The sequence below is a fragment of the Phycodurus eques genome, chromosome 11, assembly GCF_024500275.1.
Source record: "Phycodurus eques isolate BA_2022a chromosome 11, UOR_Pequ_1.1, whole genome shotgun sequence".
Lineage (NCBI taxonomy): Eukaryota > Metazoa > Chordata > Actinopteri > Syngnathiformes > Syngnathidae > Phycodurus > Phycodurus eques.
This window is the reverse complement of record NC_084535.1, coordinates 16,034,123-16,059,195: the sequence shown is the minus strand read 5'-3', so window position 1 is coordinate 16,059,195 and position 25,073 is coordinate 16,034,123. Positions and strand designations below refer to the sequence as shown.

The following is a 25,073-nucleotide window of genomic DNA, read 5'->3' as shown; positions in this document are numbered from 1 at the left end:
ATATTGTATTGTTTTTTCTTAACTGTATGAATAATTTTGGCGTCGGGTTACCTTTTTTTTGGGCCTTGGGCACCTACCCCCAAAGATGCCTGTGCACGTGCCTGCCTCAGAGTCAGCATCTTGTCCAAACTTCTGGTTTGATGTAGATGCCGCGATACCACAATGCCCCTCCCACTACCTTCACCGCTCCCTAGAGCGCCATCGATGATAGGGGTCGTGCTCGTCACTGCACATCTGGACTGATCTTGAACTGATGGGAAGCTGCTAATGAGAACCACAGAACTCAGATCCTGTCTTCTCCTGTATCACGTTTTTCAATGAGCTCCAACATGAGGACAACTTGGAAGATAATCTATCCGTCTGTGGCCTTTTCCCATCCCCTTAGATAGCAAGACTTTGACCAGCTGACAGAGGGGTCAATGGATGGCGGATGCCTTGAGCAGAATGTCATCTGTTTTGTCGCTAATATCATGAACTGTGCCCTGGCACTGATCCAATGCTCCACAGATTTTGACATAAAAGGTTTCAAACTGCATTTGAGGCTTATTTTCTTTGGCTTGAACTTTATGTATTTAAAGCAACAGAAAAGGTTTTGCTCCAGGGCTCCCCCTAAAGGTGCTAAATGTAAATAACATGCAAGTTACTGCAGTGAATACAAAGACATCAGAGGGAAACATTAATTTAGTCCCTGTCTTATGTAAAGTATGTATTTCCAGATTTTGCCAGTTTTTGTTTTTACTCGACTACAACAAAAATGTATTTTATTTGTTTTATGAATAAAAACAGAACACTTAACAACATTTAGAAATACGTTTTACATTGGGTGGCACGACTGGTTAGCACATCTGCTCTAACCCTAACCCATTGCTGTGCCTGTGTGTGCAAAAAGTTGTTTCTTTACACATGCCCTGCTATTGGCTGGTGACCAGTTTGGGGTGTACCCCGCCGCTCGCCCAGAGCCAGCTGGGATAGGTTCCAGCACGCCAGCGACCTTAGTGAGGATAAGCGGTATGGAAAATGGATGGATGTTTTACATTGGACAGCGATAAAGAGGGCAATTCAATGAATGAACATGCTGCTTAATTTCTTATTATGTCATGTCTTAAAACAAACATATATGGTCTGCAATGTTGGTGCAATCATTACATAAGACTTTAACAACTAATGTTAGCCCTGATGCTGATGGTAACACATGAGAAGTGTCCTGGCTGGTCCAACAATACAGTATTAAAAGCACCACAAAGTAGGTGATCCAGGGTCACAGAGGAGATGAGAAAGAGGCCATTATCCATTTTATAAACCAGAGTACCATGAAAAATAGTTTCAAATTGTACAGTACCGTGACTACACACTGTTGCTTTAAAGGGGAAATATAAGAAATTGCCTTGCTTGCAAGCAAATATTTGATTTCCCAAGTTCCTGCAGGTCATCGAGTGTGAACGCAAACAACCATATACTGTACATTTCTGAAAATGTGTCTGAGCGAACTGTTTTGAATTTTGTAAATGTTTTCATCCATATTCAGCTAAATTACATACTGTAATAACTGCTGCCCCCACACAGAGTTTCTCTGCCCATGACTTGGCGGCGAGGCTGGTCAAAGATCCTCCACTTTCAAGTGATGGCCGCACTTACACTGTCCGAAACACTATCATCTCAACGCCAAAAGTAAGTGGCGCTGCATTGAGTTTTATTGGGTGCACAGACAAGCTACACATAATCGATTGCATCATTTCAAAAGTGGAGAGGACTAATTATTCAGGAATAATACAACCATTATGAGCAAATGATCATCCTCTTGCATTCTACCGCTCTGCTGTAGTGGTCAAAGAATTAAAGAATCTAACTGTCAAACTCTGGTTCAAGTAAAACACAATGACAATAAAGCATTGCTAACCAATTACAGTAGTTACAGAAAGTATTCAGACAACCTTAAATTTTTCACTCTTTTTTTATATTGCAGCCATTTGCTAAACTCATTTAAGTTCATTTTTTTCCACATTAATGTACACACAGCGCCCCATATTGACAGGAAAAAAAACACAATTGTTTACATTTTTGCAGATTTATTAAAAAAGAAAAACAAATATCGCACAGCCATAAGTATTCAGACCCTTTGCTCGGTATTTAGTAGAAGCACATTTTGAGCTCATACAGCCATGAGTCTTTTTGGGAATGATGCAACATGTTTTTCACACCTGGATTTGGGGATCATCTGCCATTCCTCCTTCCAGATCCTCTCCAGTTCTGTCAGGTAGGATGGTGAACGTTGGTGGACAGCCATTTACAGGTCTTTCCAGAGATGCTCAATTGGGTTGAAGTCAAGGCTTTGGCTGGGCCATTCAAAAACAGTCACGGAGTTGTTCTGAAGCCACTCCTTCTGTATTTTAGCTGTGTGCTGAGGGTCATTGTCTTTTTTTAAGGTGAAACTTCGGCCCAGTCTGAGGTTCTGAGCACTCTTGAGAAGGTTTTTGTCCAGGATATCCCTGTACTTGGCCGCATTCATCTTCCCTTCGATTGCAACCAGTCATCCTGTCCCTGGAGCTGAAAAACACACCCAAAGCATGATGCTGCCATTACCATGCTTCACTGTTGGGACTGTATTGGACAGGTGATGAGCACTGCCTAGTTTTCTCCACAGATGCCACTTAGAATTAAGGCCAACAATTTCTATCTTGGTCTCATCAGACCAGAGAATCTTATTTCCCACCATCTTGGAGTCCTTCTGGTGTTTTTATTTTTTTTAGCAAAGTCCATGCGGGCTTTCATGTGTCTTGCACTGAGGAGAGTCTTCTGTCGGGCCACTCTGCCATAAAGCCGCGACTGGTGGAGGGCTGCAGTGATGGTTGACTTTCTAGAACTTTGTCCCATCTCCCGACTGCATCTCTGGAGCTCAGCCACAGTGATCTTTGGGTTCTTGTTTGGCTCTCTCACCAAGGCTCTTCTCCCCTAATTGCTCAGTTTGGGGGAGAAGAGCAGAAGGGAACTCAAGGAAGGGTTCTGGTCGTCCCAAACGTCTTCCATTTCAGGATTATGGAGGCCACTGTGCTCTTAGGAACCTTAAGTTCAGCTGAATTTTTTTTTTTTGTAACCTTGGCCAGATCTGTGCCTTGCCACAATTCTGTCTCTGAGCTCTTCAGGCAGTTCCTTTGACTTCATGATTCTCATTTGCTCTGACATGCACTGTGAGCTGTAAGACTACTTTCCTGTGTGTGGCTTTCCTTATCAAGTCCAATCAGTATAATCAAACACAGCTGGACTCCAATGAAGGTATAGAACCATTTTAAGGATGATCAGATGAAATGGACAGCACCCGAGTTAAATATATGAGTGTCACAGCAAAGGGTCTGAATACTTATGGCTGTGTGATATTTCAGTTTTTCTTTTTTAAATAAATCAGCAAAAAAAATCCACGATTGCGTTTTTTTTTTCTGTCAATATGGGGTGCTGTGGGTACAATAATGAAGAAAAAATGAACTTAAATGATTTTAACGAATGGCGGCAATATAACAGAGTGAAAAATTTAAGAGGGTCTGAAAACTTTCCGTACCCACTGTACATTTCCAATGGTGACACACAAAAAAGATCTGTAAAACATGCCTCTTGTCAACAAGGTTATTGCACACAAAATGGAAAGAAACTGAAAACATTTTTAACCATTTTTAAAATATTATTTTGAAAAGTCAAAATCTTTAAGACTCCCTAATGCAAATACTGTCCGATTTTCTTTGTCCTCCATGAAAGCAAACAAATTGTCTTTGTGTTAAAAGCAAAACAAAACATTCATGGACATCAGCGTTGACTGAAGATTTTTGCCCAATTTCTGACATGCCATGATTTAAAGGCAGTCACTCCCAAATTCAAAGAGTCCCAGGGCCCAATTTGAAATCTGAAAACCTCAGAAGCCCACCAAAACCACAACATGCAAAACTAGAGTCAACATTTCCCCAAATATTGTGAATAGATTTCATAACCGGAGTAAGTGTATTTGAACATGTGGGTATAAAAATGCAATCCAATTCACTTGTTCTGAAATGGAGTTTGAACATGTGCTTTTATCCATCAACATGAATAATAAATAACGTATTGAAGTACAGTATGAACAAAAAAATATCTACATGACAATTATGCTTCTTAGGTAGGAAATACGTACAATCCACAAGTGCTCTTTATTTTGTAATATTAAAGTATTAAAAAATATTGCAAAACAATAGGCACAAATTCTGAGCAAAAACTAAGGATTGGGTTTTGTTTCTCGCATTAAGAGAACCCATGTTTAATGTGTTCTTAATGTTTGGCAGTGTGTCCATGCACTACATGCACAGTTCCGCACATTATTTGACAGTTGTATGATACAGTGTAGTGTATGAACGTTTGCCTCCACAAGTTAAAATACTTTTACTGCCTTTACACGCACTTGCTTTTTGTCCCCTATGAGCTCTGCTTGTGGAAGAAGAAGCCGGTTGCCTAGTCGCAACACCCAAGCTCCAAGTCTGTTTGTCATGGTAACAAAAGCCATTGGCCCAGCTGTATCTGGTACGGGACAGACTTGCAAGAGACAGGGCTGCTCCTTTTTTTTTTTTCAGCAAGACAAGAAACAGGTGTGTGAAGTGTATAATAATTATCTATCCTTGGGGTATTTTGATGGAAGCATGTTGGACATGTTATGAAGACACCTGGGTACTGTTTTTAATTGTAAAACGCAGCGTGTCTCCTTTAAATAACACGCTAAATGACGGCAAAGTATTTACTATGCAATGGAATCTTTTGACATTCATATTTCACTCAAGCTTTTGTTTTCATTCCATAAGACCAAGCCAAGCATGTTTACATGTTCACTAAGTGTGAGGAAAAGATGTCGTTGAAAGCGATAAGGCATGCGGTCAGGCCGGAAATGTCCAGAGTGAGCACTTCCTGCCTGACAATGTTCAGCGTTCTCCATCCAGTTAAGCAATTTGTTGAAAAACCAATTGGGTTTGAAAAAATGCCTGAGAGATCACATTAGGGTTGACCTTAAATTAACATGGCTGTCCAACAATGCACCCATACAACACACTACAAATAGCTGGAACGAACTGCGTTGTAGGCTTGCTAGGTTTACAATGAGATGAGCAAGCAGTGACGTCAACAAACCCGAGTGCATTAACTGAGCACTCTTGGATCAAGTCCCATTTCAGAGGGGACAAGCAATGGTAAACACAGCATTAGTAGTTATGCACTTTGTGCCACTTTAAAATAAGTGGCAAAATACTCAGCCCAAGCACTACATTAAGTAAAAAAAACTCAAAACTAATTTGCATATTTTTATGCCTTATTTTTTTTACTCAATTTGAGTAAAAATATCTGAACACAAGTGCAACTTAAGATATTTCTTCCTAACACAAATTTCTCGTGTGTTAATACTAGTTGCCAAACCTTACATTGGACTTTAGTGGGATTCCGCTGTATCACTGGGGGGGGGCAGCCATTGCACAACTGCCAAGACCCCAGGTAACCCTCAGCAATTTAGAAAAACACAACCCACAGTCAGGGTTTCATAAAATAAAATGCACACATACTGTATCACCCTTGCCCTACATAAGCTTAAGCACACACTCGAGTGTCTGCCCATATTGTTATGATCATAACAATCAGGTCATATGATCATAATACAGGCAGGACAAAGCTTAAATAAAGCGCAAAATTCAACTATTCACAAATAGTGCTGCAAAGCATCCTGGTAAGTAGTAGGGCTTCACCAGTCCTGCAATAGCACTCCATTTATTCATATTTATTTCCCACATATCAACATGCGACATTGAAATCTGTTTTTTTCTTGCTTTTTAAAACACTTTCAATTCCACCTTAATGCTGCTCTTGTATTTTTTCTTAATTTGTTGGTTGTATGTATATCAATGTGATTGTATTAATGTGAATATTGCTGCTGTGATGTGCTTGTCAGTAAATACAGGTGAATTGAAACTTTAATTGGTGTCAACAGGTGAATTCCAACTTCAGTATCATTTCGAAATGTCTTAAATAGAGAAGTTGTGGAATTGGTCTTACTCTTAAAATTTAAAAAAAAAAAGTCTTGCTCATCGCCTGGGAATTGAAGCAAACCATTGTTTTTGGCTTATTATGAGTAATCCTGACTATTAGTTATAATATCTTATTGAGAAAAATTCTGTAAAGTTAAAGTTATTTTTTAGCCGGCCTGGTAAAAAAATAACTGACTGGTAAACACATCTGCCTCACAGTGCTGAGGACTCGGGTTCAAATCCGGCCTCGCCAGTGTGGACTTTGCATATTCTCCCCGTGCCTGCTTGGGTTTCCTCCCACATCCCCAAAACGTGCATGGTATGTTAATTGAAGACTCTAAATTGCCCGTAGGTGTGAATATGACTGCAAGTGGTTGTTTGTCTGTATGTGCCCTGCAATTGCCTGCCGACCAGCTGAGAGTGTGCCCCGCCTCTCGCCCAGAGTCAGCTGGGATAGGCTCCAGCACGCCCGCAACCCTGGTGAGGATAAGCGGTACGAAAAATTAATGAATGAATATGTAGCGGACGCGCTCCCGCAATTGGAGGTGCCATGGGGACTCCCAACCACTTGATAACCCCATTTGACCAATCTTCCAAGCTTTTCAGATCACAAGACCCCTCGGTGAGATAGAAAACTGCGCCCTCTGTGTCGCATATTACGGGCCCCGGCCCTCATCATTGGTCCACCCGTTCAGCTATCACTCTAACCTTGATTGTGTCTTTCTTGATTAGCGGGCCGTCACTCTCAGTGGCCGCTAAGTCATTGTGCCTCTTGTGATTTTCACACACGCATGGCTTCAACAGCACAGGACATGTGGGCGTTGTCTCTTATCAGAGACCTCAGACTTTGTGCACTTGTTCCCCACACCTTGCAAAGCGCACCTCAGTGCCATCTTTTTTCCCACCCCGCCCACCCTTTAGTTTCCAAGGCAATGCCTTGAACCCCAACTCTTCTGGTGTACCTGCAATGACCACTTGAGATGTGCAATTCCTTCTGTGCTGGTTCCCAGCCATCCTCTTCTGTTCTACTAGGTTCCAGTTGTCGAAGTCGCCTGCTTTTCGTTTAATCTTTCTGTGGCTCGCCTTGGCGGCCACACTTTCCAATTCTTCCTTCCAATGTGTCATTCACAAACTTAAGTGGGCTCACATGACAAGTCAAGACGTCAAAAATAAAATAATCTGTTTCCAATCAATCCGTTGGCACATATTGCTCTTCTCCCTGTGAATTGGGTTCCTAACTTGGTCTCTCCCTACATGGTCTGATAAATTGTCATTGGCTGGCATTTTAGTCAGTGTTGATGCTTCATCAAAACACACTTGTCATGATCCACTCGTAGTAGTGTTACTTTTTTTTGGTTTGGTTTATCTGTTTATTTATTCTTTGCTCTTCCTGTGTTTTTTCTTGATCTCACTGACATAATATCTCAAGTGGCGTGACAGAATGCGCGCAAGCTAATCAAGCTCATCGCAAATACTATCAAATCCAACGTTATCATTGTGGTAGAGTGTACTGTGGAGCTACGCATAGTTTGAGCTCAAACACAGTGGACTTCATTCCAAGAAGCATTCTACTGTAAGATGTGACCGTATGTAAGGGGAGAAATTGGTGACTTTTTAAGAGACATTCAAGAGTTATACAAGCTAATAAGTGGCACTAACTTTACAAGGAAACGGTTTTCATGTTAAATAACGCATATTCAGTTACTTTATTTGGTCACCACATATAAGTGGTGATATGAATTTTTACCGAGACGGCCTCAAACATAAGAACCTGCTTGGGTCCCTGTGACCACTCCAGAACAATTAACAGTGAAAAGCGCATACAGTATTGCGGAAAAACAGTAACAAAAAAGTTAATTGTTTTGTTTATTTAAACGTATTTTTTTAATTCAAGTCTTTGCACTTTTTACATAATTTTAATAACTAATAATTCAACTTTATATTTGTTTATTTAAAGCATTGTGTGCCCTTGTTTCAGGTACCTCTGTTCAGGTAATTCATTTAAATACTGTATTTGCTTGACACTTTGTTGTATTTAATAAAATGTTTTTGTACATTTTACGTCATTTTATATATCTAAATGAATTTCTTTGTAGCTACCCTTTTTTGTTCTTGCGCTACCTACAAGTGATTGCACGTTACAGGTGATTTTTTTTTTTTTTTTTTTTTTAAACAAAAATTAGAATCCAGATGACATTTTTACACTAAATGCATACTGGTTTATTTTTGTGACTTTTCGTTGGTCTTGATGCTTTTTCACTATCCCACTTGGTGCTTAACATTTGGAGCGTTGTGTAAATCAACCGCAGTCTGTTGTTGGAGCGTAACACTTCAGCAAAAACTTTATAATAGGCAGTATGAATGATCAGTAGTTATTGGCTCTAAAATAGATGGGCCCCATAATATAATTTTGGAGGTGTGGACCGCCTCTGAATTTATACAAGAGGCAAAATTTCTTGCAGGGTATATAATAATGATAATACAGTCGCTAAATGAAACGTGGCAATTCACGCATATCCATCAAGAGATGAAAAGTAACATTCCAACGGGAGTCAAGAGTTTTAGAGCCTTCCTTGCCTCACAAGCAAGACGCTGCGGGTTTGATTCAACCGGAGCGCACACGCTACACGAGCGGCGAATCGAGACTGCTTCGGCTCCCCGCCATCAATGTGTCATTCATAAACTTACGCGGGCTCACGTGACAGAGTCAAGACGTCAAAATGTGGATGCGTTCATTCGCACCGAACTCTTGCTGCGCGCTTGGGCATCATCTCTACCTACAATTTGCTATATCTTCAAAATATGAGTGTACCTACTTGCACCCAGGAAGCAGTCCGTTAACCTTCTGAAACAGCTTGTCGAAGACGGACCATCTTCCATGTCGGACAGTGAGCGCAAACTGAGAGAGGAGCCGCGGTGAAAAGTGCGCTAAACCCAACAACGACAACAAAAAAAACAAAACAACAAAAAAGGATAATTTGAAAAATATAATCAAATTAACTACTCCGGGACGAGCCGGGTCCTCGATTTTGGGAAGGGCTAGGAGGGTCGTATGCTGCCCCCCCACCACCGCACCTCCACCCAGCACCGCTGGCCGAGGTGTAGCTCCAGTCCGTCCGCCTCCTCGGCGTCTAGCTCCGCCGTGGATGTGCAGCAGAAGACTGAGCGACGGCGCACGAAGCCAGCGCAGTCAAATACGCGCACATACACACGCGCGCACGCGGAAAGGCAAAGCGCGTGCATGGTGTCAAGTCAGCCGCAAGCAAACATTTTCCTCTTTGGTTTCACAATAAAAGGACACATGCGCCTTTCTTCGCTTCTTTGATTGGAGGTGGTGAGGTTTTCTGATAGAATATCCTAAAAAATATATATGACACTAGCTCACTGACCACGACATTACGCAAGAGCTGTATGAAAAAAAATATAACATAACATACATATATAACAAATGTTAATGTCAAATCTTGATTGACACTGTTAGAGATTGGTATTATTTCAACAAGGTTTAGTATTGTGGCATGGTAGAAGACTGCCACATCTGACACACTGTTCTGAGGTCAGGTGCTCGAATCGGGCCACCGGCCATTCTGGTTGGAGTTTCTATGTTCTCCTTATGCTTGCCTGGGTTTTCACAGGGTACTCCGGCATCCTACCAGGCTCCCCACAATCCCAAAACATGCTTCTTAGGTGAGTGGAAGACTCCAGATTGTCCATCGTAAGAATTTGAGTGTGTCGGGCCGTTTGTCTATATGTGCCTCACGACTGGTTGGTGACCAGTTCAGAATGTAACCCGCCTCTTGTCCAAAGTCAGCTGGGATGGCCTCCAGCTCACCCACAACCAGGGCTTGACATTAACAAAATGCGGGTAAATTTCAGCAGCCACTCCCACTAGCCACTTTGGCGGGTTGTATTTCGACAGGGGAACCCCCCCCCCCCAAACCCCACTCCATGTTAATGAATGTACACCTCTTATTTCCCAACAACAAAATTGCGGTTTGTAAAAATGCTGAGTGGCTAGTAACTCTGGGAAATCAGAGTCAAGCCCTGCCCACAACCCCGGGAGGATGAGCTGTACAGAGAATGGATGGATGGATAGACAAATATTATTGCGATTGTAGTCGGCAGAGGCTGCGCGGTGAAAAAGTGGTTATCACGTCTGCTTCACAGTTCTGAGTTTCAGAGTTTGAATCTCAGCTCTGGCCTTCCTGCTCACCATGTCCATGTTAGCTTCAATGACCCGAATAAAGATAAGAACTATAGAAAATGAATGGATGCATACAAGTCCTATGTAATGCAGTGAGTTATTTTCTTTGTAGAGTCATAAATTAGGATTCGATTAGGATTATTAAACATTTGCGGTCATTAGTGACAAGTGTAATGTTGTGACTGCTGGGAGCATATGCTTTGTGCAAGACTACTGCAAGTACCACCAAAGTCACAAAATTCCATCAAAAAGACCCACTGAAAATGAATTATTAAAAACTGGAACGGTTTTGGGAACCGAAACTCAAAATGAGCCAATCACACAGAAACTACTGAAAATGCTGTAATGTTGATAGCATGCAAGCCCATTAGTGGGCAATATCACTTTCTAAAGAAAAACTACACGTGCCACCTAATGCCTGTCCGGTTTATCCAAAAATCATTTTTTAAATATTGTTGTTTGTAATGTTTGTAACTAATATGGCAGTACATTGTGTTGAAGAAGCGTTAGAAACACTAACGTTACATAAAGCCATGTGGTCCCCGATGGTTGTTTTGGTTGTGACATACCGTACCTGTACGAGCATGCCTAAACGCAAAACGTTGTCACACAGGTCCTCTTTTATCTCAGAAGTACAAATGCTTAAAAGAGTTGTTATTATTTTTAGCTAAAACAGTGACTAGCCCCCCTAGACTCAGTGTAGGTCCACCCACTATATGGGTAGTTGGCATGCCAACCTCTGAGTAGCAGAGAGACTGCAAAATACAGAGCCAAGAGAATTACATGAACATACTTTTTCTATCCATATGAACTTTTCGGTGCGGACACATTTAAATGAGGGGTGATATTCTGATCAATAGGCAGATGTTTTTACGCCACTCCACAAACTAGTGCATTTGTGAGCTGGCCAACCAAACTGCGTTAATCGAAACAAATTCTTTTCGTGAAATCACAGAGTGTATTTGGCTGGACTAAACGATTCAAGTGACACAATTCAGACTTTTTGCTTCCAAGTGTCACATTGTAGATATACATCATGGCAGGGTAAAGTAAGTAAAGTAATACAATATCTTCCAATGAGAGAAGAGCAGAAATGGACGGATCTGGTATACGTAGCCTGTCAATGCAAGCCTGATGCCATTGAAATACAGCGATCAGTGAGTTCTAGGCAGCTCAACACTAATAACCACATTAAAAGCATTTGTTGTAAATCTAAACAAAAGCGAAAGAATAGAACATTAAGTATGGTCTAAACGCAGCACATAAGCGGTGCGTAGAACATTACCTGACAAAAACAATGGCAGTAATAGTGAGGTTATGCTCATCTAAACCAATAGATGGAGCATCAGTCCAGGCCAACTAAACAGTATGTAATATTTAATATTGCTACTATTATTTATTATTTATTTACTATGTTGTGTCTGCCGTTTGTTAGACACTTGTGTTGTTGCAATTTGGACATTTGCATTTACAGAATATAGTATATAAGAACTAAATAGGAATAGGGCACTCCGTGCAGTTTGAATCCAGCCTTTGGGTGAACGAGACATTCAGTCGATGGCGTGAGAATGCGTGGAGTGTTAGTCTAAATATTCGATTTACCAAGGTCTAAGTTGTCTCTTATCTAACAAGAGATTCCATATAAAGGTCTCTTGTGTGACGTGAATAACAATCGACTTGAGTTATGGCTTCACAAAAGGCCTCGTGCTACTCTCAAGGCTCCAGTTGTACTTTCATACACAGTACAGTACATTACAGTATTGTATTGGCATAAACTAATGAATCAGGAGATTCCTAAAGGCCTGAATGCACAACTCAGTTTAATTGTATTATAGTCAACAAAACCTTGTTGAAATGAAATCATAGTATCTCGTCATTCAAGAAGAGGCAGAAATCACGGAATTACTAGTGCAGTTACCTTACGCCAGGGTTCACCAACCTTTTTCAAACAGAGATACTTATTGGGTACTGATTAATGTGAAGGGCAACCAGTTTGATAGACAAAAAGAATCACCAATCCCCTCTTTCAAGCCCAAGGTTTTACATATCAGGACAAATACAATCACACACTAACCCTAAATGGACGTCAAGTAGTGTGTGACAAGTTAAGCAAGTGTAAGTGTGAAGGCCTCACTAAGTGTGGAAGTTTAAGCTATTTGTTGGCCTGCGCCTTCGTGTTGACTCAATGCTTAGTAATGACCTTAGAGAGGCAGTTGCTATTTATCAGATTAGGAATGGGCACAATGACCAGTAAAGTGACAAAGTGATGATATTAATTGCGGAATTAATTATCATTTCGAAGCAACTGAGGTAAAATGACATGTACGTCCTTGTCGGCTGTAACCAGGGGAGGTAGCGTTCATTCCGTTTCAACCTTGAAGCAGTCTGTTTTCTAGTGTTGTAACACTTGAGACCGGTCCCAAGACCGCATTTTAAAAAGATTTCCATGGGAACAGATCGAGACCAGCACTGATCAATAAAACAATTACGATTTGAAATAGTTGCAGACACCATGTTTTTGGCTGTCACATTTATTTAAAAGAAAATGAAAATGAAAGACAGAATGCTTTTTACTGTAACTGTTCAAACTTGTCGTGGTTTTTAAAATTGATTTTTATGTTCTTGGCTTGACTCGGTCTCGACTCACACAAATCTTGTCTTGTTTCGGTGAGTTCTGGTCTCGTGTAAGTCTTGGTCTTGAATAGTGTGGTCTTGAGCACAACTGTACCGTCTTCATAAAATAAAGATATCTGAGGGAAATGTTCAAATTTATAAGTAAATACAAACATAATATTTTTAAAATAACTACAGAGTAGACTACTTGATCCCTTTACCAGTTGTTGGGAACAAAAAAAACATTTTAAAGTTAATATAAACATAATATTTGAAAAGTAATAATCAATTACTTGACCCCTACTCCAGATATTTTCTTTTTTGTTTGTTTTTTATGTCCTCATATGTAAAACCTTACAACTGCAAGTGGGTATAGTCTTTTTTGTCTGCATGCCTATGAATTGCTCCCAACAATTTTGGCATCTACCATACAGACCTAACAATCTTAAAGTAATGAACATTTGTTAAATATTTATTTGAGGTGAAATGGTTCCAATCTAATCATCGAATATTTTGTGAACCGATCCTGGTGTCCAAAATGAAAAGATCTCCCTATCTGCCCAGTATTCAAAGATGTGCATTTGACTTATTAGCACTGAGTGCACCTCAGCAGCTCGCCAGAGTGGTCACGCAACAGGATCCAGCGTAAACCCTCTGTGCCGCAGCGCTATATTTTGATCATATCAAGAGTCAGAGAGGAAGGTGTGGAAGCGGCGGCAGGTTACGTCAGCATTTGCGCTATCAATCACCAGCATTCCTACACTCTCTTAACAGCTGGTCCATTCAGAGGTCACGTACTGTAGAACATAATGAATTCTCTGACGCATTCTGTCGCATTTCACTTCCACTGTAGAAAGCAGTGTAAAAAGGTACATATAAATTGCTGTAAATCTTTCCCCCATTTTATTAATGGTGCAATTTGGCAAAAAAGCCAGCTACATATGAAATATTAATTTTACATGTTCAATATAGGCGGCACGGTGGCCGACTGCTTAGAGCGTCTGCCTCACAGTTCTCAGGACCGGGGTTCAATCCCCGGCCCCGCCTGTGTGGAGTTTGCATGTTCTCCCCGTGCCTGCGTGGGTTTTCTCCGGGCACTCCGGTTTCCTCCCACATCCCAAAAACATGCATTAATTGGAGACTCTAAATTGCCCGTAGTTGTGACTGTGAGTGCGAATGGTTGTTTGTTTGTTTGTGCCCTGCGATTGGCTGGCAACCAGTTCAGGGTGTACCCCGCCTCCTGCCCGATGATAGCTGGGATAGGCTCCAGCACGTCCGCGACCCTTGTGAGGAGAAGCGGCTCAGAAAATGGATGGATGGATGTTCAATATAGGGAGAAGGTTAAAAAAGTATGAGGGATTGGTGGTAAACAAAACTTATCTTTACAAATAATATACAATGGTTCCTTGAGTGACGGGTTTAATTCATTACATGACCACGTACCTCAAAACATTGTTGTCTCTAATCTGTTGCCCCATTGAAAATAATGTAAATTCCATTCATCTGTTCCAGCCCGTGCTCCTTCTGGTGTACATGACTTGGTCACTGGCCACATTGCTTCTTGTTGTGAAGTAAGTTGAATTACGTTCGCTGCTACCATCTAGCACTCGTATCCTAAATTTTTGTTCGCAAGCCACAACAAAAAGTCGGCCAAGCAATGGGTCTTATCTTGAAAACCTTGCAAGTCAGTGTATCACTTTAGTTTTGCTTGACAGTCAGAGAGGTAATAATAATTAACATATTTATTTTTAGAACTGCACTGCATCGTACTGAGTTGTTTTGAACAATTTGCCTCCATATGCAACTAAATGCGACCTACAAACATATTCAGTGTCCTTAATACCAAGTTGAATGAATGCTTTAAAATGGTAAAATTTGAAGTTCCACCAATTTACAGGAAAAATACACACTAATAGTAAAAAAATGTGGTTTAATCATCATAAATAATACAATGCAGAAAAAAAAAAAATTCAATCAAGCAGATGCTTAACGTAAAAAGCATGTAGCTGAGAACATGCTAAGACAATAAACGGTTTCCAGTTCCCTCTCTGTTACGTATCTTGTGGAAATTTTTGCTAACATTGAGTAGTTATACTTTTGTTTACCAATGATTAACTTATCTTTATACAGTACCGTATTTTCACGACCATAAGGCGCACTTCAAAGTCTTACATTTTCTCCAAAATGGACGGGGCGCCTTATAATGTGGCGCGCCTTATGTGTGCACTGGGTTCCAAAATCTGTAAATGTTATTGTGTGACTTTGGTGAGCGCTCCGCTTGACTGACGGGGAGCATTTCCTGCCGACACGCTGCTTATATAGAGGAAGGCGGACGTGACTGAGGACAGCATGCGGACGTTAAAGGGAGAACGGTATACGTGACAGAGGATGCTAAAGGTATGTCCCCAGTAGGTATATAGTGCCGGGGTGTGCATTGTGCAAAACAACATCGGTTTGGCTACGGACCCCCGAAACTGGCCCCTACGAAAAGACACGCTTATGAAGCACAGTTTAAACTGCAAGCTATTAGTTACGCGGAGGAACATGGGAATCGAGTAAGATTAACTCAAGATCAATTCAAGATCAACGAATCCATGGTTCGCAAGTGGAGGTGCCAAGAAGACGAAGCTGAGTTTCCGCAGAAATTAGGCGAGGTGGCCCGAGTTGGAAGAACAACTCGGGCAATGGATTAATGAGCAAAGAACATCCGGGAGAAGCGTCTCTACAGTCACCATTCGACTGAGTGCAATAACTCGGAGCTTGCCATCATTCCGGGAGGCTTGAAGAACCGCTGGACATTGGTGTAAACAGGACATTCAAAGTGAAGTTGCGAGCGCCGTGGGATTTGTGGATGAGGATTGATCAAAAAATAACGAGCGTAATAACATTGTTAAATACTTCAATAAAGTACAACTGAACTAAGTTTGCCTTTTTAAAAACATTGTTTAGCGTGCATGCATGCTACTGTATGTTTTAAGATAGCGTATGTTTTACTAGCCCAATAATGCGGTGCGCCTTATGGATGTGTTAAATACAGAAATAGACCCCGTAACTGAGTGCCGCTTTTAATATGGTGCGCCTTATGGTCGTGAAAATACGGTACTTATAGGAATGCAAAATGTATCTATTGGCTTGGGGGCTTTCCAATTAATTTCAGATTAACATTGCAGGGAACTGAAGCCTATCCCAGCTGACTTAAGGCGAAAGGCAGACTACACCATGGGCTGGTCACCAGTCAGTCACAGGGCACATTGAATGACCGCCATTCACACACAGATTCACACTGTCACTGAGTGGGAATTAAACTCACGCTGTGTGCACTGAAGTCAGACGAGCAAAACCCCAACACTCTCAGTCACTCGAAGCAGGATATCGATTAAAAACCAAAAAAGAATAGATGAAGAGCTCTTTCTGGCTTTCAAATAGCTTATTAATTGGATTCAAATAGAAAACAAATGATTTAAAATGTTCCCTGTAAAGTTCGTGACTGGCCGTTCATGAGTTTATGTGAAACGGTTCTGGATGAATAACCTAAAGGGAAATGTGGGAGATCACAAGAGATGCCACAACTCCCTATCTGATCCCCCAGTGAAGTCATCCAAAGCTCTTAAAAAAGGGCCAGAGAGAGTTGGGCCAAAGAGAGTTAGCCACATTCGTGTTTTTTTAAGGATGGTGTTTTACTATATGGCATAAGTCATGATCTATCTATCGCCAGTACAATATCTATCTACAATATGTTTGTCTGTCTGTCATATGTATAGAGTCGTTCCTCTGGTCATAGCAGCACTCGCGTCCACAATGGGATCACCATCTGACTCAAAGTGGTCGGCGGCCATGATGAAACGTTCTGCCCCCTCGGCTGTTTTTGAACAAACATTCTCCTGATGACTACAACCTCTGTCTCCCAGCATCCCCAGACGTGTGTGCTTGTTCACACACTCACATTTGTCCCCTACCCCCTTATTACCGACCTTATCCACTTAAGTACATTTGCAATTCAAGGAAATGTAGGTGCTTTTTTTGTGCACTGCATACACACGCACACAGGCCTGAGATGTGAGGTGCATGGTCATAGAGGCATACAGGCACTCTCTCACACAACACGCAAAACACACATGCACACACGCCCACACACACCACAGAGACATGCAGTCCCCTCCCCCCAATTGAATAGTCTGTTCTGACAATCCACAGGACAGCCGGCGCATTGACGTCAGAGGCAGGCCCATGAAAATACAGGGTCCCTGGGGGGCTGAGGAAGCTATGCACATCTTCACAGCTTGGCTCTTAACTAGCTCGACAACCAAGTGGCAGATCACTCTTCATTTGTCTGAAAATGCAATCATTAGAAGAAGAAGTAGCAGCTCTACATTTACACCACAAAGGCCGACGTGGACAAATTTGCATGCGACTGTACTGCGGATCATCTCACTGTGACGTCAATGGACGTCACTGTGCACCGCGATCCATTAGGACAAATGTGAGATAAGTACATAATTTAGGTTAATGGAAATACAAATCAGATCACATCATTAAAGTAGCTGCCTTGTAAGAGTGGCTGTCATACTGGAGTAAATGAAACACACCCAGAGAAGACACACGCACAGGCCCCAGAGAAAAGATGACATCTTTGTTTATAACTCAATGTTCTCAACATCTTTGTTTGGATTTTACTGCGAAGTCGCCATTAGGACATGAGAGGCATTCATCTTACACTTCTCCCTCTTGTCAGCAACAGTATATCTGACATTACGTAACAGTCAGTTTGCCTGGCTCTACTCCTCTTTGTGGTATACTGTGTTAGTAAGGTCTCTGGATTTTTTTTTTTTACTTGACAGAATAGGACACAAAATGCACACACGAGTACCATAATTCTGCCTATAATGTTGCTATAATAAAAAAAAAAATAGTACACACTTGTGGATGACAAATATGAAGAAACCATTTAGTGATAAGAGAAGGATAATAATGCAGATGCCTTGATTTATGCCATGAAACCAAACATTTAGTACACATTTAATAGCACAGTACATTATAAAACAGGCAGCAACAGTAGTTTTAGCAAGTCATCCTCACAGTTCTGAGGTTCAGTGTTCAAATCAAGTTTAGATATTACAATGTTATTTTACTAATTAGATTCATTTTGAAATTGACTTTGCATAGAACTTAGAGGTTAGCACGGGAAAATTAAATTAATAAAGAATAATTTTACCAAAAAGTATTTCACTGTTGGGGTTATTGTTTTGTGACTGCACTAGATGCAAGATGCTGCATGCTTGACATTCTAATTGGGGGTGTAAGGGTTACACCGATTACATGCATGATGCATCTAACTAATATGACTTGCAGGCAGTGCAGGCTCGTCAACAGGAAACAGGCTGATCAAGCGAAGGGTTGCCTTTTATGGCAACGTGAGGAGGATAACGGCAGCTAACTTTGGTGTAGGGTGATACATCCTCTCTGAGGCACTGTTTTCTGCATCGTGAGGCCTTATGGGATATGGTGGATTCTGCATCCAGCATTAAATTTATAGTTTTGTGTTGTTCAATATCATACTCTATAGATGTATGTTCTTATAAATATAAATAAATTCTAGCGAGGGTAAGCGGTACAGAAAATGGACGGATGGATATATAGATAAATAAATACATAAATAAATATATATATTGTAAATAAATACAGATAACTTCCTTAAATTTGTGTAGCTAGGTAATCCTTAAGAAACGCACAATTACATTTTTGTGAGGTATTAGGCTTCTTTTTTAACTTAGAAGATTGCACGTCCACTACACTACCAGCACAATTATGAATGAAAGAGAATGTGGTATCACGTATGGAGAGGAGCTGGACCCAAGAGCAGGCAGAGGCAGATAGATGATGAAAGTTTTATTTAAGAAAGGTAATGGAGGTGGTCTTAGGTGTGTTGGCAGGCAGTGGCGAGGACAGGTGGCAGGCTGTGGTGAGGACAGGCAGCTAGCAGGAATGACGTGGATCAGGAACACGGGGGAAAACGCTGAGAACAAGGAGAGACACAGGAGTCAAAAAGGGAACGAGGAACAGAGTGGCTTATGTGAGGTAAATGGGACGTGGTACCTGCTGGATGTACCGTATTTTCACGACCACAGGACGCACCATATTAAAAGGCGCAGTCTCAGTTATAGGGTCTATTTCTGTATTTAACACACACATAAGGCACACCGCATTATTGGGCGCAGACATGGTAAAACATACGCTAGCTTAAAACATACGGTAGCATGCCTGCACGCTAAAACAATGTTTTTAAAAAGGCAGTGGGAGAAAAACTGAGTTCGGTTGTGCTTTATTGAAGTATTTAACAATGTCCTCATGTTATTTTTTGATTAATCCTCATCCACAAATCCATCAAAGTCCTCATCTTCTGTATCTGAAATGAACAGCTGGGCAAGTTAATAATCAAACACGCCAGGTTCCCTCTAGTACTCGTTGGAGTCAGTCTCGTTGCCGTGCGGCTCCTCAGAAATGGCCGGTTTTTACGAAAGCTCGAACAACAGTGTAAACAGACACGTTAGCCCAAGCATCCCCAATCCATTCACATATGGTGGCGTAACTCACCAGGCGCTGCCTCCTAGTCTTAGTAAAGCTGTGTTCGCCATCTGTCATCCATCGCTCTCACGCCAGCTTTTCCTTGTAATCCGCTGGAAGTTGCTGCGCCACGGTAGTCCTTGCCCGGATGGATAAATGGCGCCGTTTCATAAAACGAAAGCACCAAGACGGACCTCGTTGAAAATGTTCGATTTTCCTTTCTTCTGCAAGTGTTATTGCCCTCAGTCGAATGGTGACTGTAGAGACGCTTCTCCCGGCTGTTCATTGCTCATTAATCCATTGCTCGAGTTGGTCTTCCAACTCGGGCCACCTCGCCTTGTTTCTGCGGAAACTCAGCTTCGTCTTCCTGCTTCCGCCACTTGCGAACCATGGATTCGTTGATCTTAAATTCTCTCGCGGCTGCTCGATTCCCATGTTCCTCCGCGTAACTGATAGCTTGCAGTTTAAACTGTGCTTCGTAAACTCGTCTCTTCGTAGGTGTCATTTCAGGGGGGTCCTTAGCCAAATTGATGTTTTGCACAATGCACACCCCGACGCTATATACCTACTGGGGCGTGGCTTTAGCGTCCTCCTTCACGCACCCTTCCCCCTTTACGTCCACATGCTGTCCTCAGCCACGTCTGCTTTTCCTCTGTATAAGCAGCAGGGGGGGGGGGGGGGAAGTCAAGCAGAGCTCTCATCACACAACAACATTTATAGATGTTGGAACTCGGTCCACACAAGGCGTGCCACGCACTATAAGGCGCCCCGTCCATTTTAGAGAAAATTTAAGACTTTTAAGTGCGCCTTGTGGTCGTGAAAATACGGTAACTGCAATACTTTGGCGAGGATTTCCGGGAACAGGCAGGGTTATAAGTAGGTGGTGACGAGGGCTGATTGGAGACAGGTGTACGGCTTGAGGAACGTGATGAAAGAAAGAGGGGAGGGGAGAGAGAGAGAGGGCTCAAAGCGCCATCCAGGCTCCAGAAACGCTACACATGACATTACCCCCCCACCCCACCGGCCACCTCCCGGCATCCTGAGCCGCATAGAAGTCATCCAAAAGAGAGGGATCTAGGATGAGCTTCCGGGAAATCCAAGCCTCCGGCCCATACCCTTACCAGTTGACCAGGTACTGGGACCCCCTAACGCTAGGCCTCACCGAGGATGCGCGACACCGTGAAGGCCGGATGGTTGTCAATAATCCGGGGGGGGGCGGAGGAGGCTCAGCCGGAGGGCTCAGGGCGCAGGTGGAGACAGGCTTAAGCAAAGAAACGTGGAACGTGGGGTGAATTTTCAAGGACTGTGAAAGTTTCAATTGGACGGAAGTGGGATTGATGATTTTGGTAAAGGGGAAAGTTTACAGGACTCTGTTTGAAGTGGGAGGAAAGCCAGACGGATTGACCCACCTTGTATTCGGGCGTAGGGGAGCGATGACGGTCCACAACGCTGCTTGGTACATACTGCGGACCGGGCAAACGTCGCCCAGACGTCCTCCCACACGGCCTGCACTCTCCGGAGGTGATCCTGTACGGTTGGAACTGCCACCGGCTGCTCCTGTACTTTGAATAGTCTGGGTTGGAAACCATAGCAAGACATGAACGGGGACATATCGGTAGCGGAGCTGGTGAGGGAGTTGTGAGTGTATTCGATCCAGGGGAGGCATGTACTCCATGAGGAGGGGTTGTGTGCGAACACACAGGGGAGAGCTGATTCCAGGGATTCATTGGCCCGCTCATGATACTCCAAGGATAAGCTGGCTGCTGTGCCCACCGCCTTTCAGACTTCCTTCCACACCTGAGAAGAAAACTGGGGACCTCTATTGGAGACTATGTCGATGGGGATACCATGGAGTTTGAACACATGCAAGAGCGGACGGGAGTTTGGGGAGGGGCACATAATGGACACATTTGGAAAAGTGATCAATGATAGTGAGAATGACTGAGTTACCCTTCTTAGGGGGGCAGGCCGGTAATGAAGTCCACGGCGATGTGAGACCAAGGGTGGCTTGGAATCGGCAAGGGGCGCAATAGGCCAGCTTCGGGTAGATGGGAAGACTTCCCTCTAGCGCAGACTGGAGCAGGCTTGGATGAATTCACGGGTGTCTTTGATGAGTCTTGGCCACCAGAAGTGCTGCTGGATGAACTGGGTAGTACGGGTGATGCCAGGCTGACAAGTGAGTTTAGAGGACTTCAGGACTGCAGGACTTCAGAACGTGCAGAATCCGGTACAAACAGGTGGTTTGGAGGCCCGGTCTAGGGATCAGGTTGGTTCTTTTAAGCCTCCTTGACCACCTGCTCGATCATCCACGTGGCTGCTCCAATGAAACAGGAGGATGGGAGAATGGGTTCGGGTTCTGCTGAGCTGGAGGGTGGTGAGTGAATACAGGACAGGGCAGCTGCCTTGGTGTTATGGGAACCGGGACGGAAGGAGAGACTGAAATTGAACCTGCTCAGGAATGGTGACCAGCGAGCTTGTCGGGGGTTGAGACATTTAGCGGAACAGAGGTAAGCGAGGTTTTTGTGGTCTGTCCAAATGAGAAATGGCTGTTCAGTCCCCTCCAGCCAGTGCCTCCATTCCTCCAGGTCCCAAATTATGGCCAGCAGCTCCTGGTTGCCGACGTCATAATTCCTCACCGCAGGGGATAGGCGACAGGGGAAAAAAAGCACAGGGGTGTAGTTTCTGGGTCATGGGGTTCCGCTGCGAGAGGACAGCTCCAGCTCCGGAGTCCGAGGCGTCAACCTCCACCACGAACAGGAGGGAGGGGTCAGGGTGGCGCAGAATGGGAGGCTGCCGGGGTCCACTGAAAGGGGGAACTGGTGGATGTGAGGCTGGTGAGGGGCATTGCGACCTTGCTGTAGTTGCAGATAAATCGACGGTAGAAGTTTGAAAATCAGAGGAAGCGTTGCGGTTCCGGGTTGTGGGGATGGGCCAGTCGGTGATGGCTTGGATCTTGGTGGGGTCCGGTTGTAGTTTTCCTTTCGCAATGATGTAGCCGAGGAAATGTACTGAGGAGCCAAACAGGCGGTTCTTCAGAAGGCGCTGGAGGACCTTGCGCACATGCATGTGGTGTTCTTCGGGGGAGCGGGAGAAGATGAGGATGTCATCAAGGTACACGAACACAAACCAGTTGAGCATGTCACGGAGGACGTCATGAATAAATGATTGGTGAACTGCATGGGCGTTTAAGCCAAATGGCATGACCAGGTACTCGTAATTTCCGAGAGGAGTATTGAAGGTGGTCTTCCATTCGTCCCCCTCTTGGATACGGATGAGATGGTAGGCATTTCGGAGGTCCAATTTGGTCAAAATCTGAGCTTCACAAAGGGGTTCAAAGGACGGGTCAATCATGGGTAGCAGTGACTTGTTGTTTTATAGTTATGTTATCCACGGTAGTCTATGCATGAGCGGAGAGTGGTGTCTTTCTTTTCCACGACCGGAGACGAGGAGGGTCGTATGAGTCCAGCAGCCAGTGAGTCCCTGATGTAATCCGCCATTGCTTTTTTCTCCGGACGGGAGAGATTGAACAGTCGGCTGGTGGGAAGTGGAGCTCTCGGCAAGAAGTCAATGGCACAGTCGTATGGGCGATGCGGGTGAAGGGGTGGGGGGGTGGGGGTGTTAGAGAGATTGCCAAGTCCTTGCTGAATACTGGTCATGAGGTCATGATACTCTTCGGGAATTTGTGAGAGGTCCACTGGGGCGGCAAAGGGTGGGGGGGTCTTCTGAGGGTGGAATGGCAGAGAGCAGACAGTGGTAATGGCAATGAGGGCTCCATCCTGTGATGGATAAAGGAGTCCAGTCTAAGGCGGGGTTATGAATTTGGAGCCAGGGAATACCAAGAACTAAGGGGGTCTCAGGGGAAGGAATGACAAAGAGGGAAATGTTTTCACTGTGATTACCGGAAATGAGGAGCGTGATAGGCAATGTTTGGTGGGTGACAGGGGAAATGACTCAGCCATACAAGGCTGTGACGTTTTTTTGGGGACGGAAGTGGTTGGACAAGGATTTGGAGCTCGTGAATTATATCTTCATGAATAAAATTGTCATTGGCCCCGGAATCAATAAGGGCAGTAATGAGTGTGTTATGAGTAGAAAATATGATGCAAGCGGGAACGGTCATATGGGAGGGAGAGCTAAAGGGAACGGAGGTTTGGCTCACCACGATGCTCTTGGTTCACGGTGAGCCTGGTCTTTTGGTCGGACAGGGCAAGAGGAAATAAAATGACCAGATTGACCGCAGTAAATGCACAGCCTCTGGATGACACAATGCTTGATGTTCCTGCGGATCTAAACGTGTTTGACCAATTTGCATGGGCTCATCGGGTGCAACAGGGAGTGACGAAAGTGCAGTAGACACTGCAGGAAGCGGGTGAGAAACTGATGGCGTGGTGCTCGGAGTGGGAAAGATTTTGCGCGAGCAGAGCCTCGCTCTCGCTGTCTGTTGTCCAGACGGATGGAAAGGGCGATGAGATCCTCGAGAGAGGAGGGCTCATCCCGGAACACGAGCTCGGCTCATCCCGAACCACGAGATCGTCTTTGAGTTGTTCAGGGAGGCCGTATGGAAAAAAAATCCCCCTAAGTACAGCATCATCCAACCCGCATTCACCCGCAAAAATACGGAACTCAATGGAGTATTCCGCTACGGATTTAGCACCCTGAGCGAGCGTGAGGAGACGACGGGTGGCTTCTTTGCCCTGAACGAGGTGATCGAATACTTCACGGAGTTCGGAGGAAAAGGAATCGAATGAATGGAGTACCGGGGAGGAGTTGTGCCATAAGGAAGTGGACCATTTTGCTGCTTTGCCACAGAGGAGGTTAGTGACATATACTACTTTGGATCGTTCGGTGGGATAACTGTACAGTTGAAGATTGAAAACGAGTGAGCAATTATGTAAAAACTGGCTACATGCACCGAGGTCCCCGGAGTAGGGCTCGGGCAGAGGGACATGAGGTTCCTTGTACGGGAAGCGGGGTGGCTCGTAGGCTGCGGGCTCAGGAGTACTACTTACAGGAGGAAGGTCGGATTGCATCTTCGAGGAAAGCAGGGATACTTGTTCCGTGAAGGAGTGTAGTGATTCCATGATTTCTTGCAGTCTTTTCTTGACTTCCTATGTGAGCGCCTTGGATGGTGAGTGCGTTCTTAAGCGCCTCAGAGGTTGCTGGGTCCATAATGGCCGAAGTACTCTGTCACATATAGAGAGGAGCTGGACCCAAGAGCAGGGGGAGGCAGATAGATTATGATGAACGGTTTATTTAGGAAAGGTAATTGAGGTGGTCCTAGGTGGGTTGGCAGACAGTGGCGAGGACAGGTGGCAGGCTTGGCGGCAGGAATGACGTGGATCAGGAACACGGGGGGAAACGCTGAGAAGAAGGAGAGACACAGGAGTCAAAAAGGGAACGAGGAATAGAGAGGTTTACATGAGGTAAATGGGCCGTGGTACCGCTGGAAGTAACTGCAATACTTTAGCGAGGATTTCCGGGAACAGGCAGGCTTATATGTCAGTGGTGACGAGGGCTGATTGGAGACAGGTGTGCGGCTGGAGGAAAGTGATGAAAGAGAGAGGGGTGGGGAGAGAGAAAGGGCGAGAGGGCGCAAGGCGCCATCCAGGCTCCAAAAACGGTACTGCAGGGCAGCACATGACGTGGTTTACAATTTGAAAGCAAGAGACGAAGCTTGG

General features: G+C 43.9%; 1 protein-coding gene across 4 annotated transcripts in view; it reads right to left on the bottom strand.

Moving 5' to 3' along the window:
* pde10a (phosphodiesterase 10A) overlaps positions 1-25,073 on the bottom strand; it is an 89,451-nt gene that overhangs the window by 52,847 nt on the left and 11,531 nt on the right. For 2 of the 4 annotated variants that reach the window (XM_061689878.1, XM_061689879.1), the window contains exon 1: positions 8,834-9,157. The exons of the other annotated variants lie outside the window; for them this stretch is intronic. In XM_061689878.1, coding sequence (XP_061545862.1) covers positions 8,834-8,897 — 64 coding nt within the window. In that variant the 5' untranslated portion in view covers positions 8,898-9,157. Of the gene's footprint in view, positions 1-8,833; positions 9,158-25,073 lie in introns of those variants that run through there. 4 annotated transcript variants of the gene reach the window in all.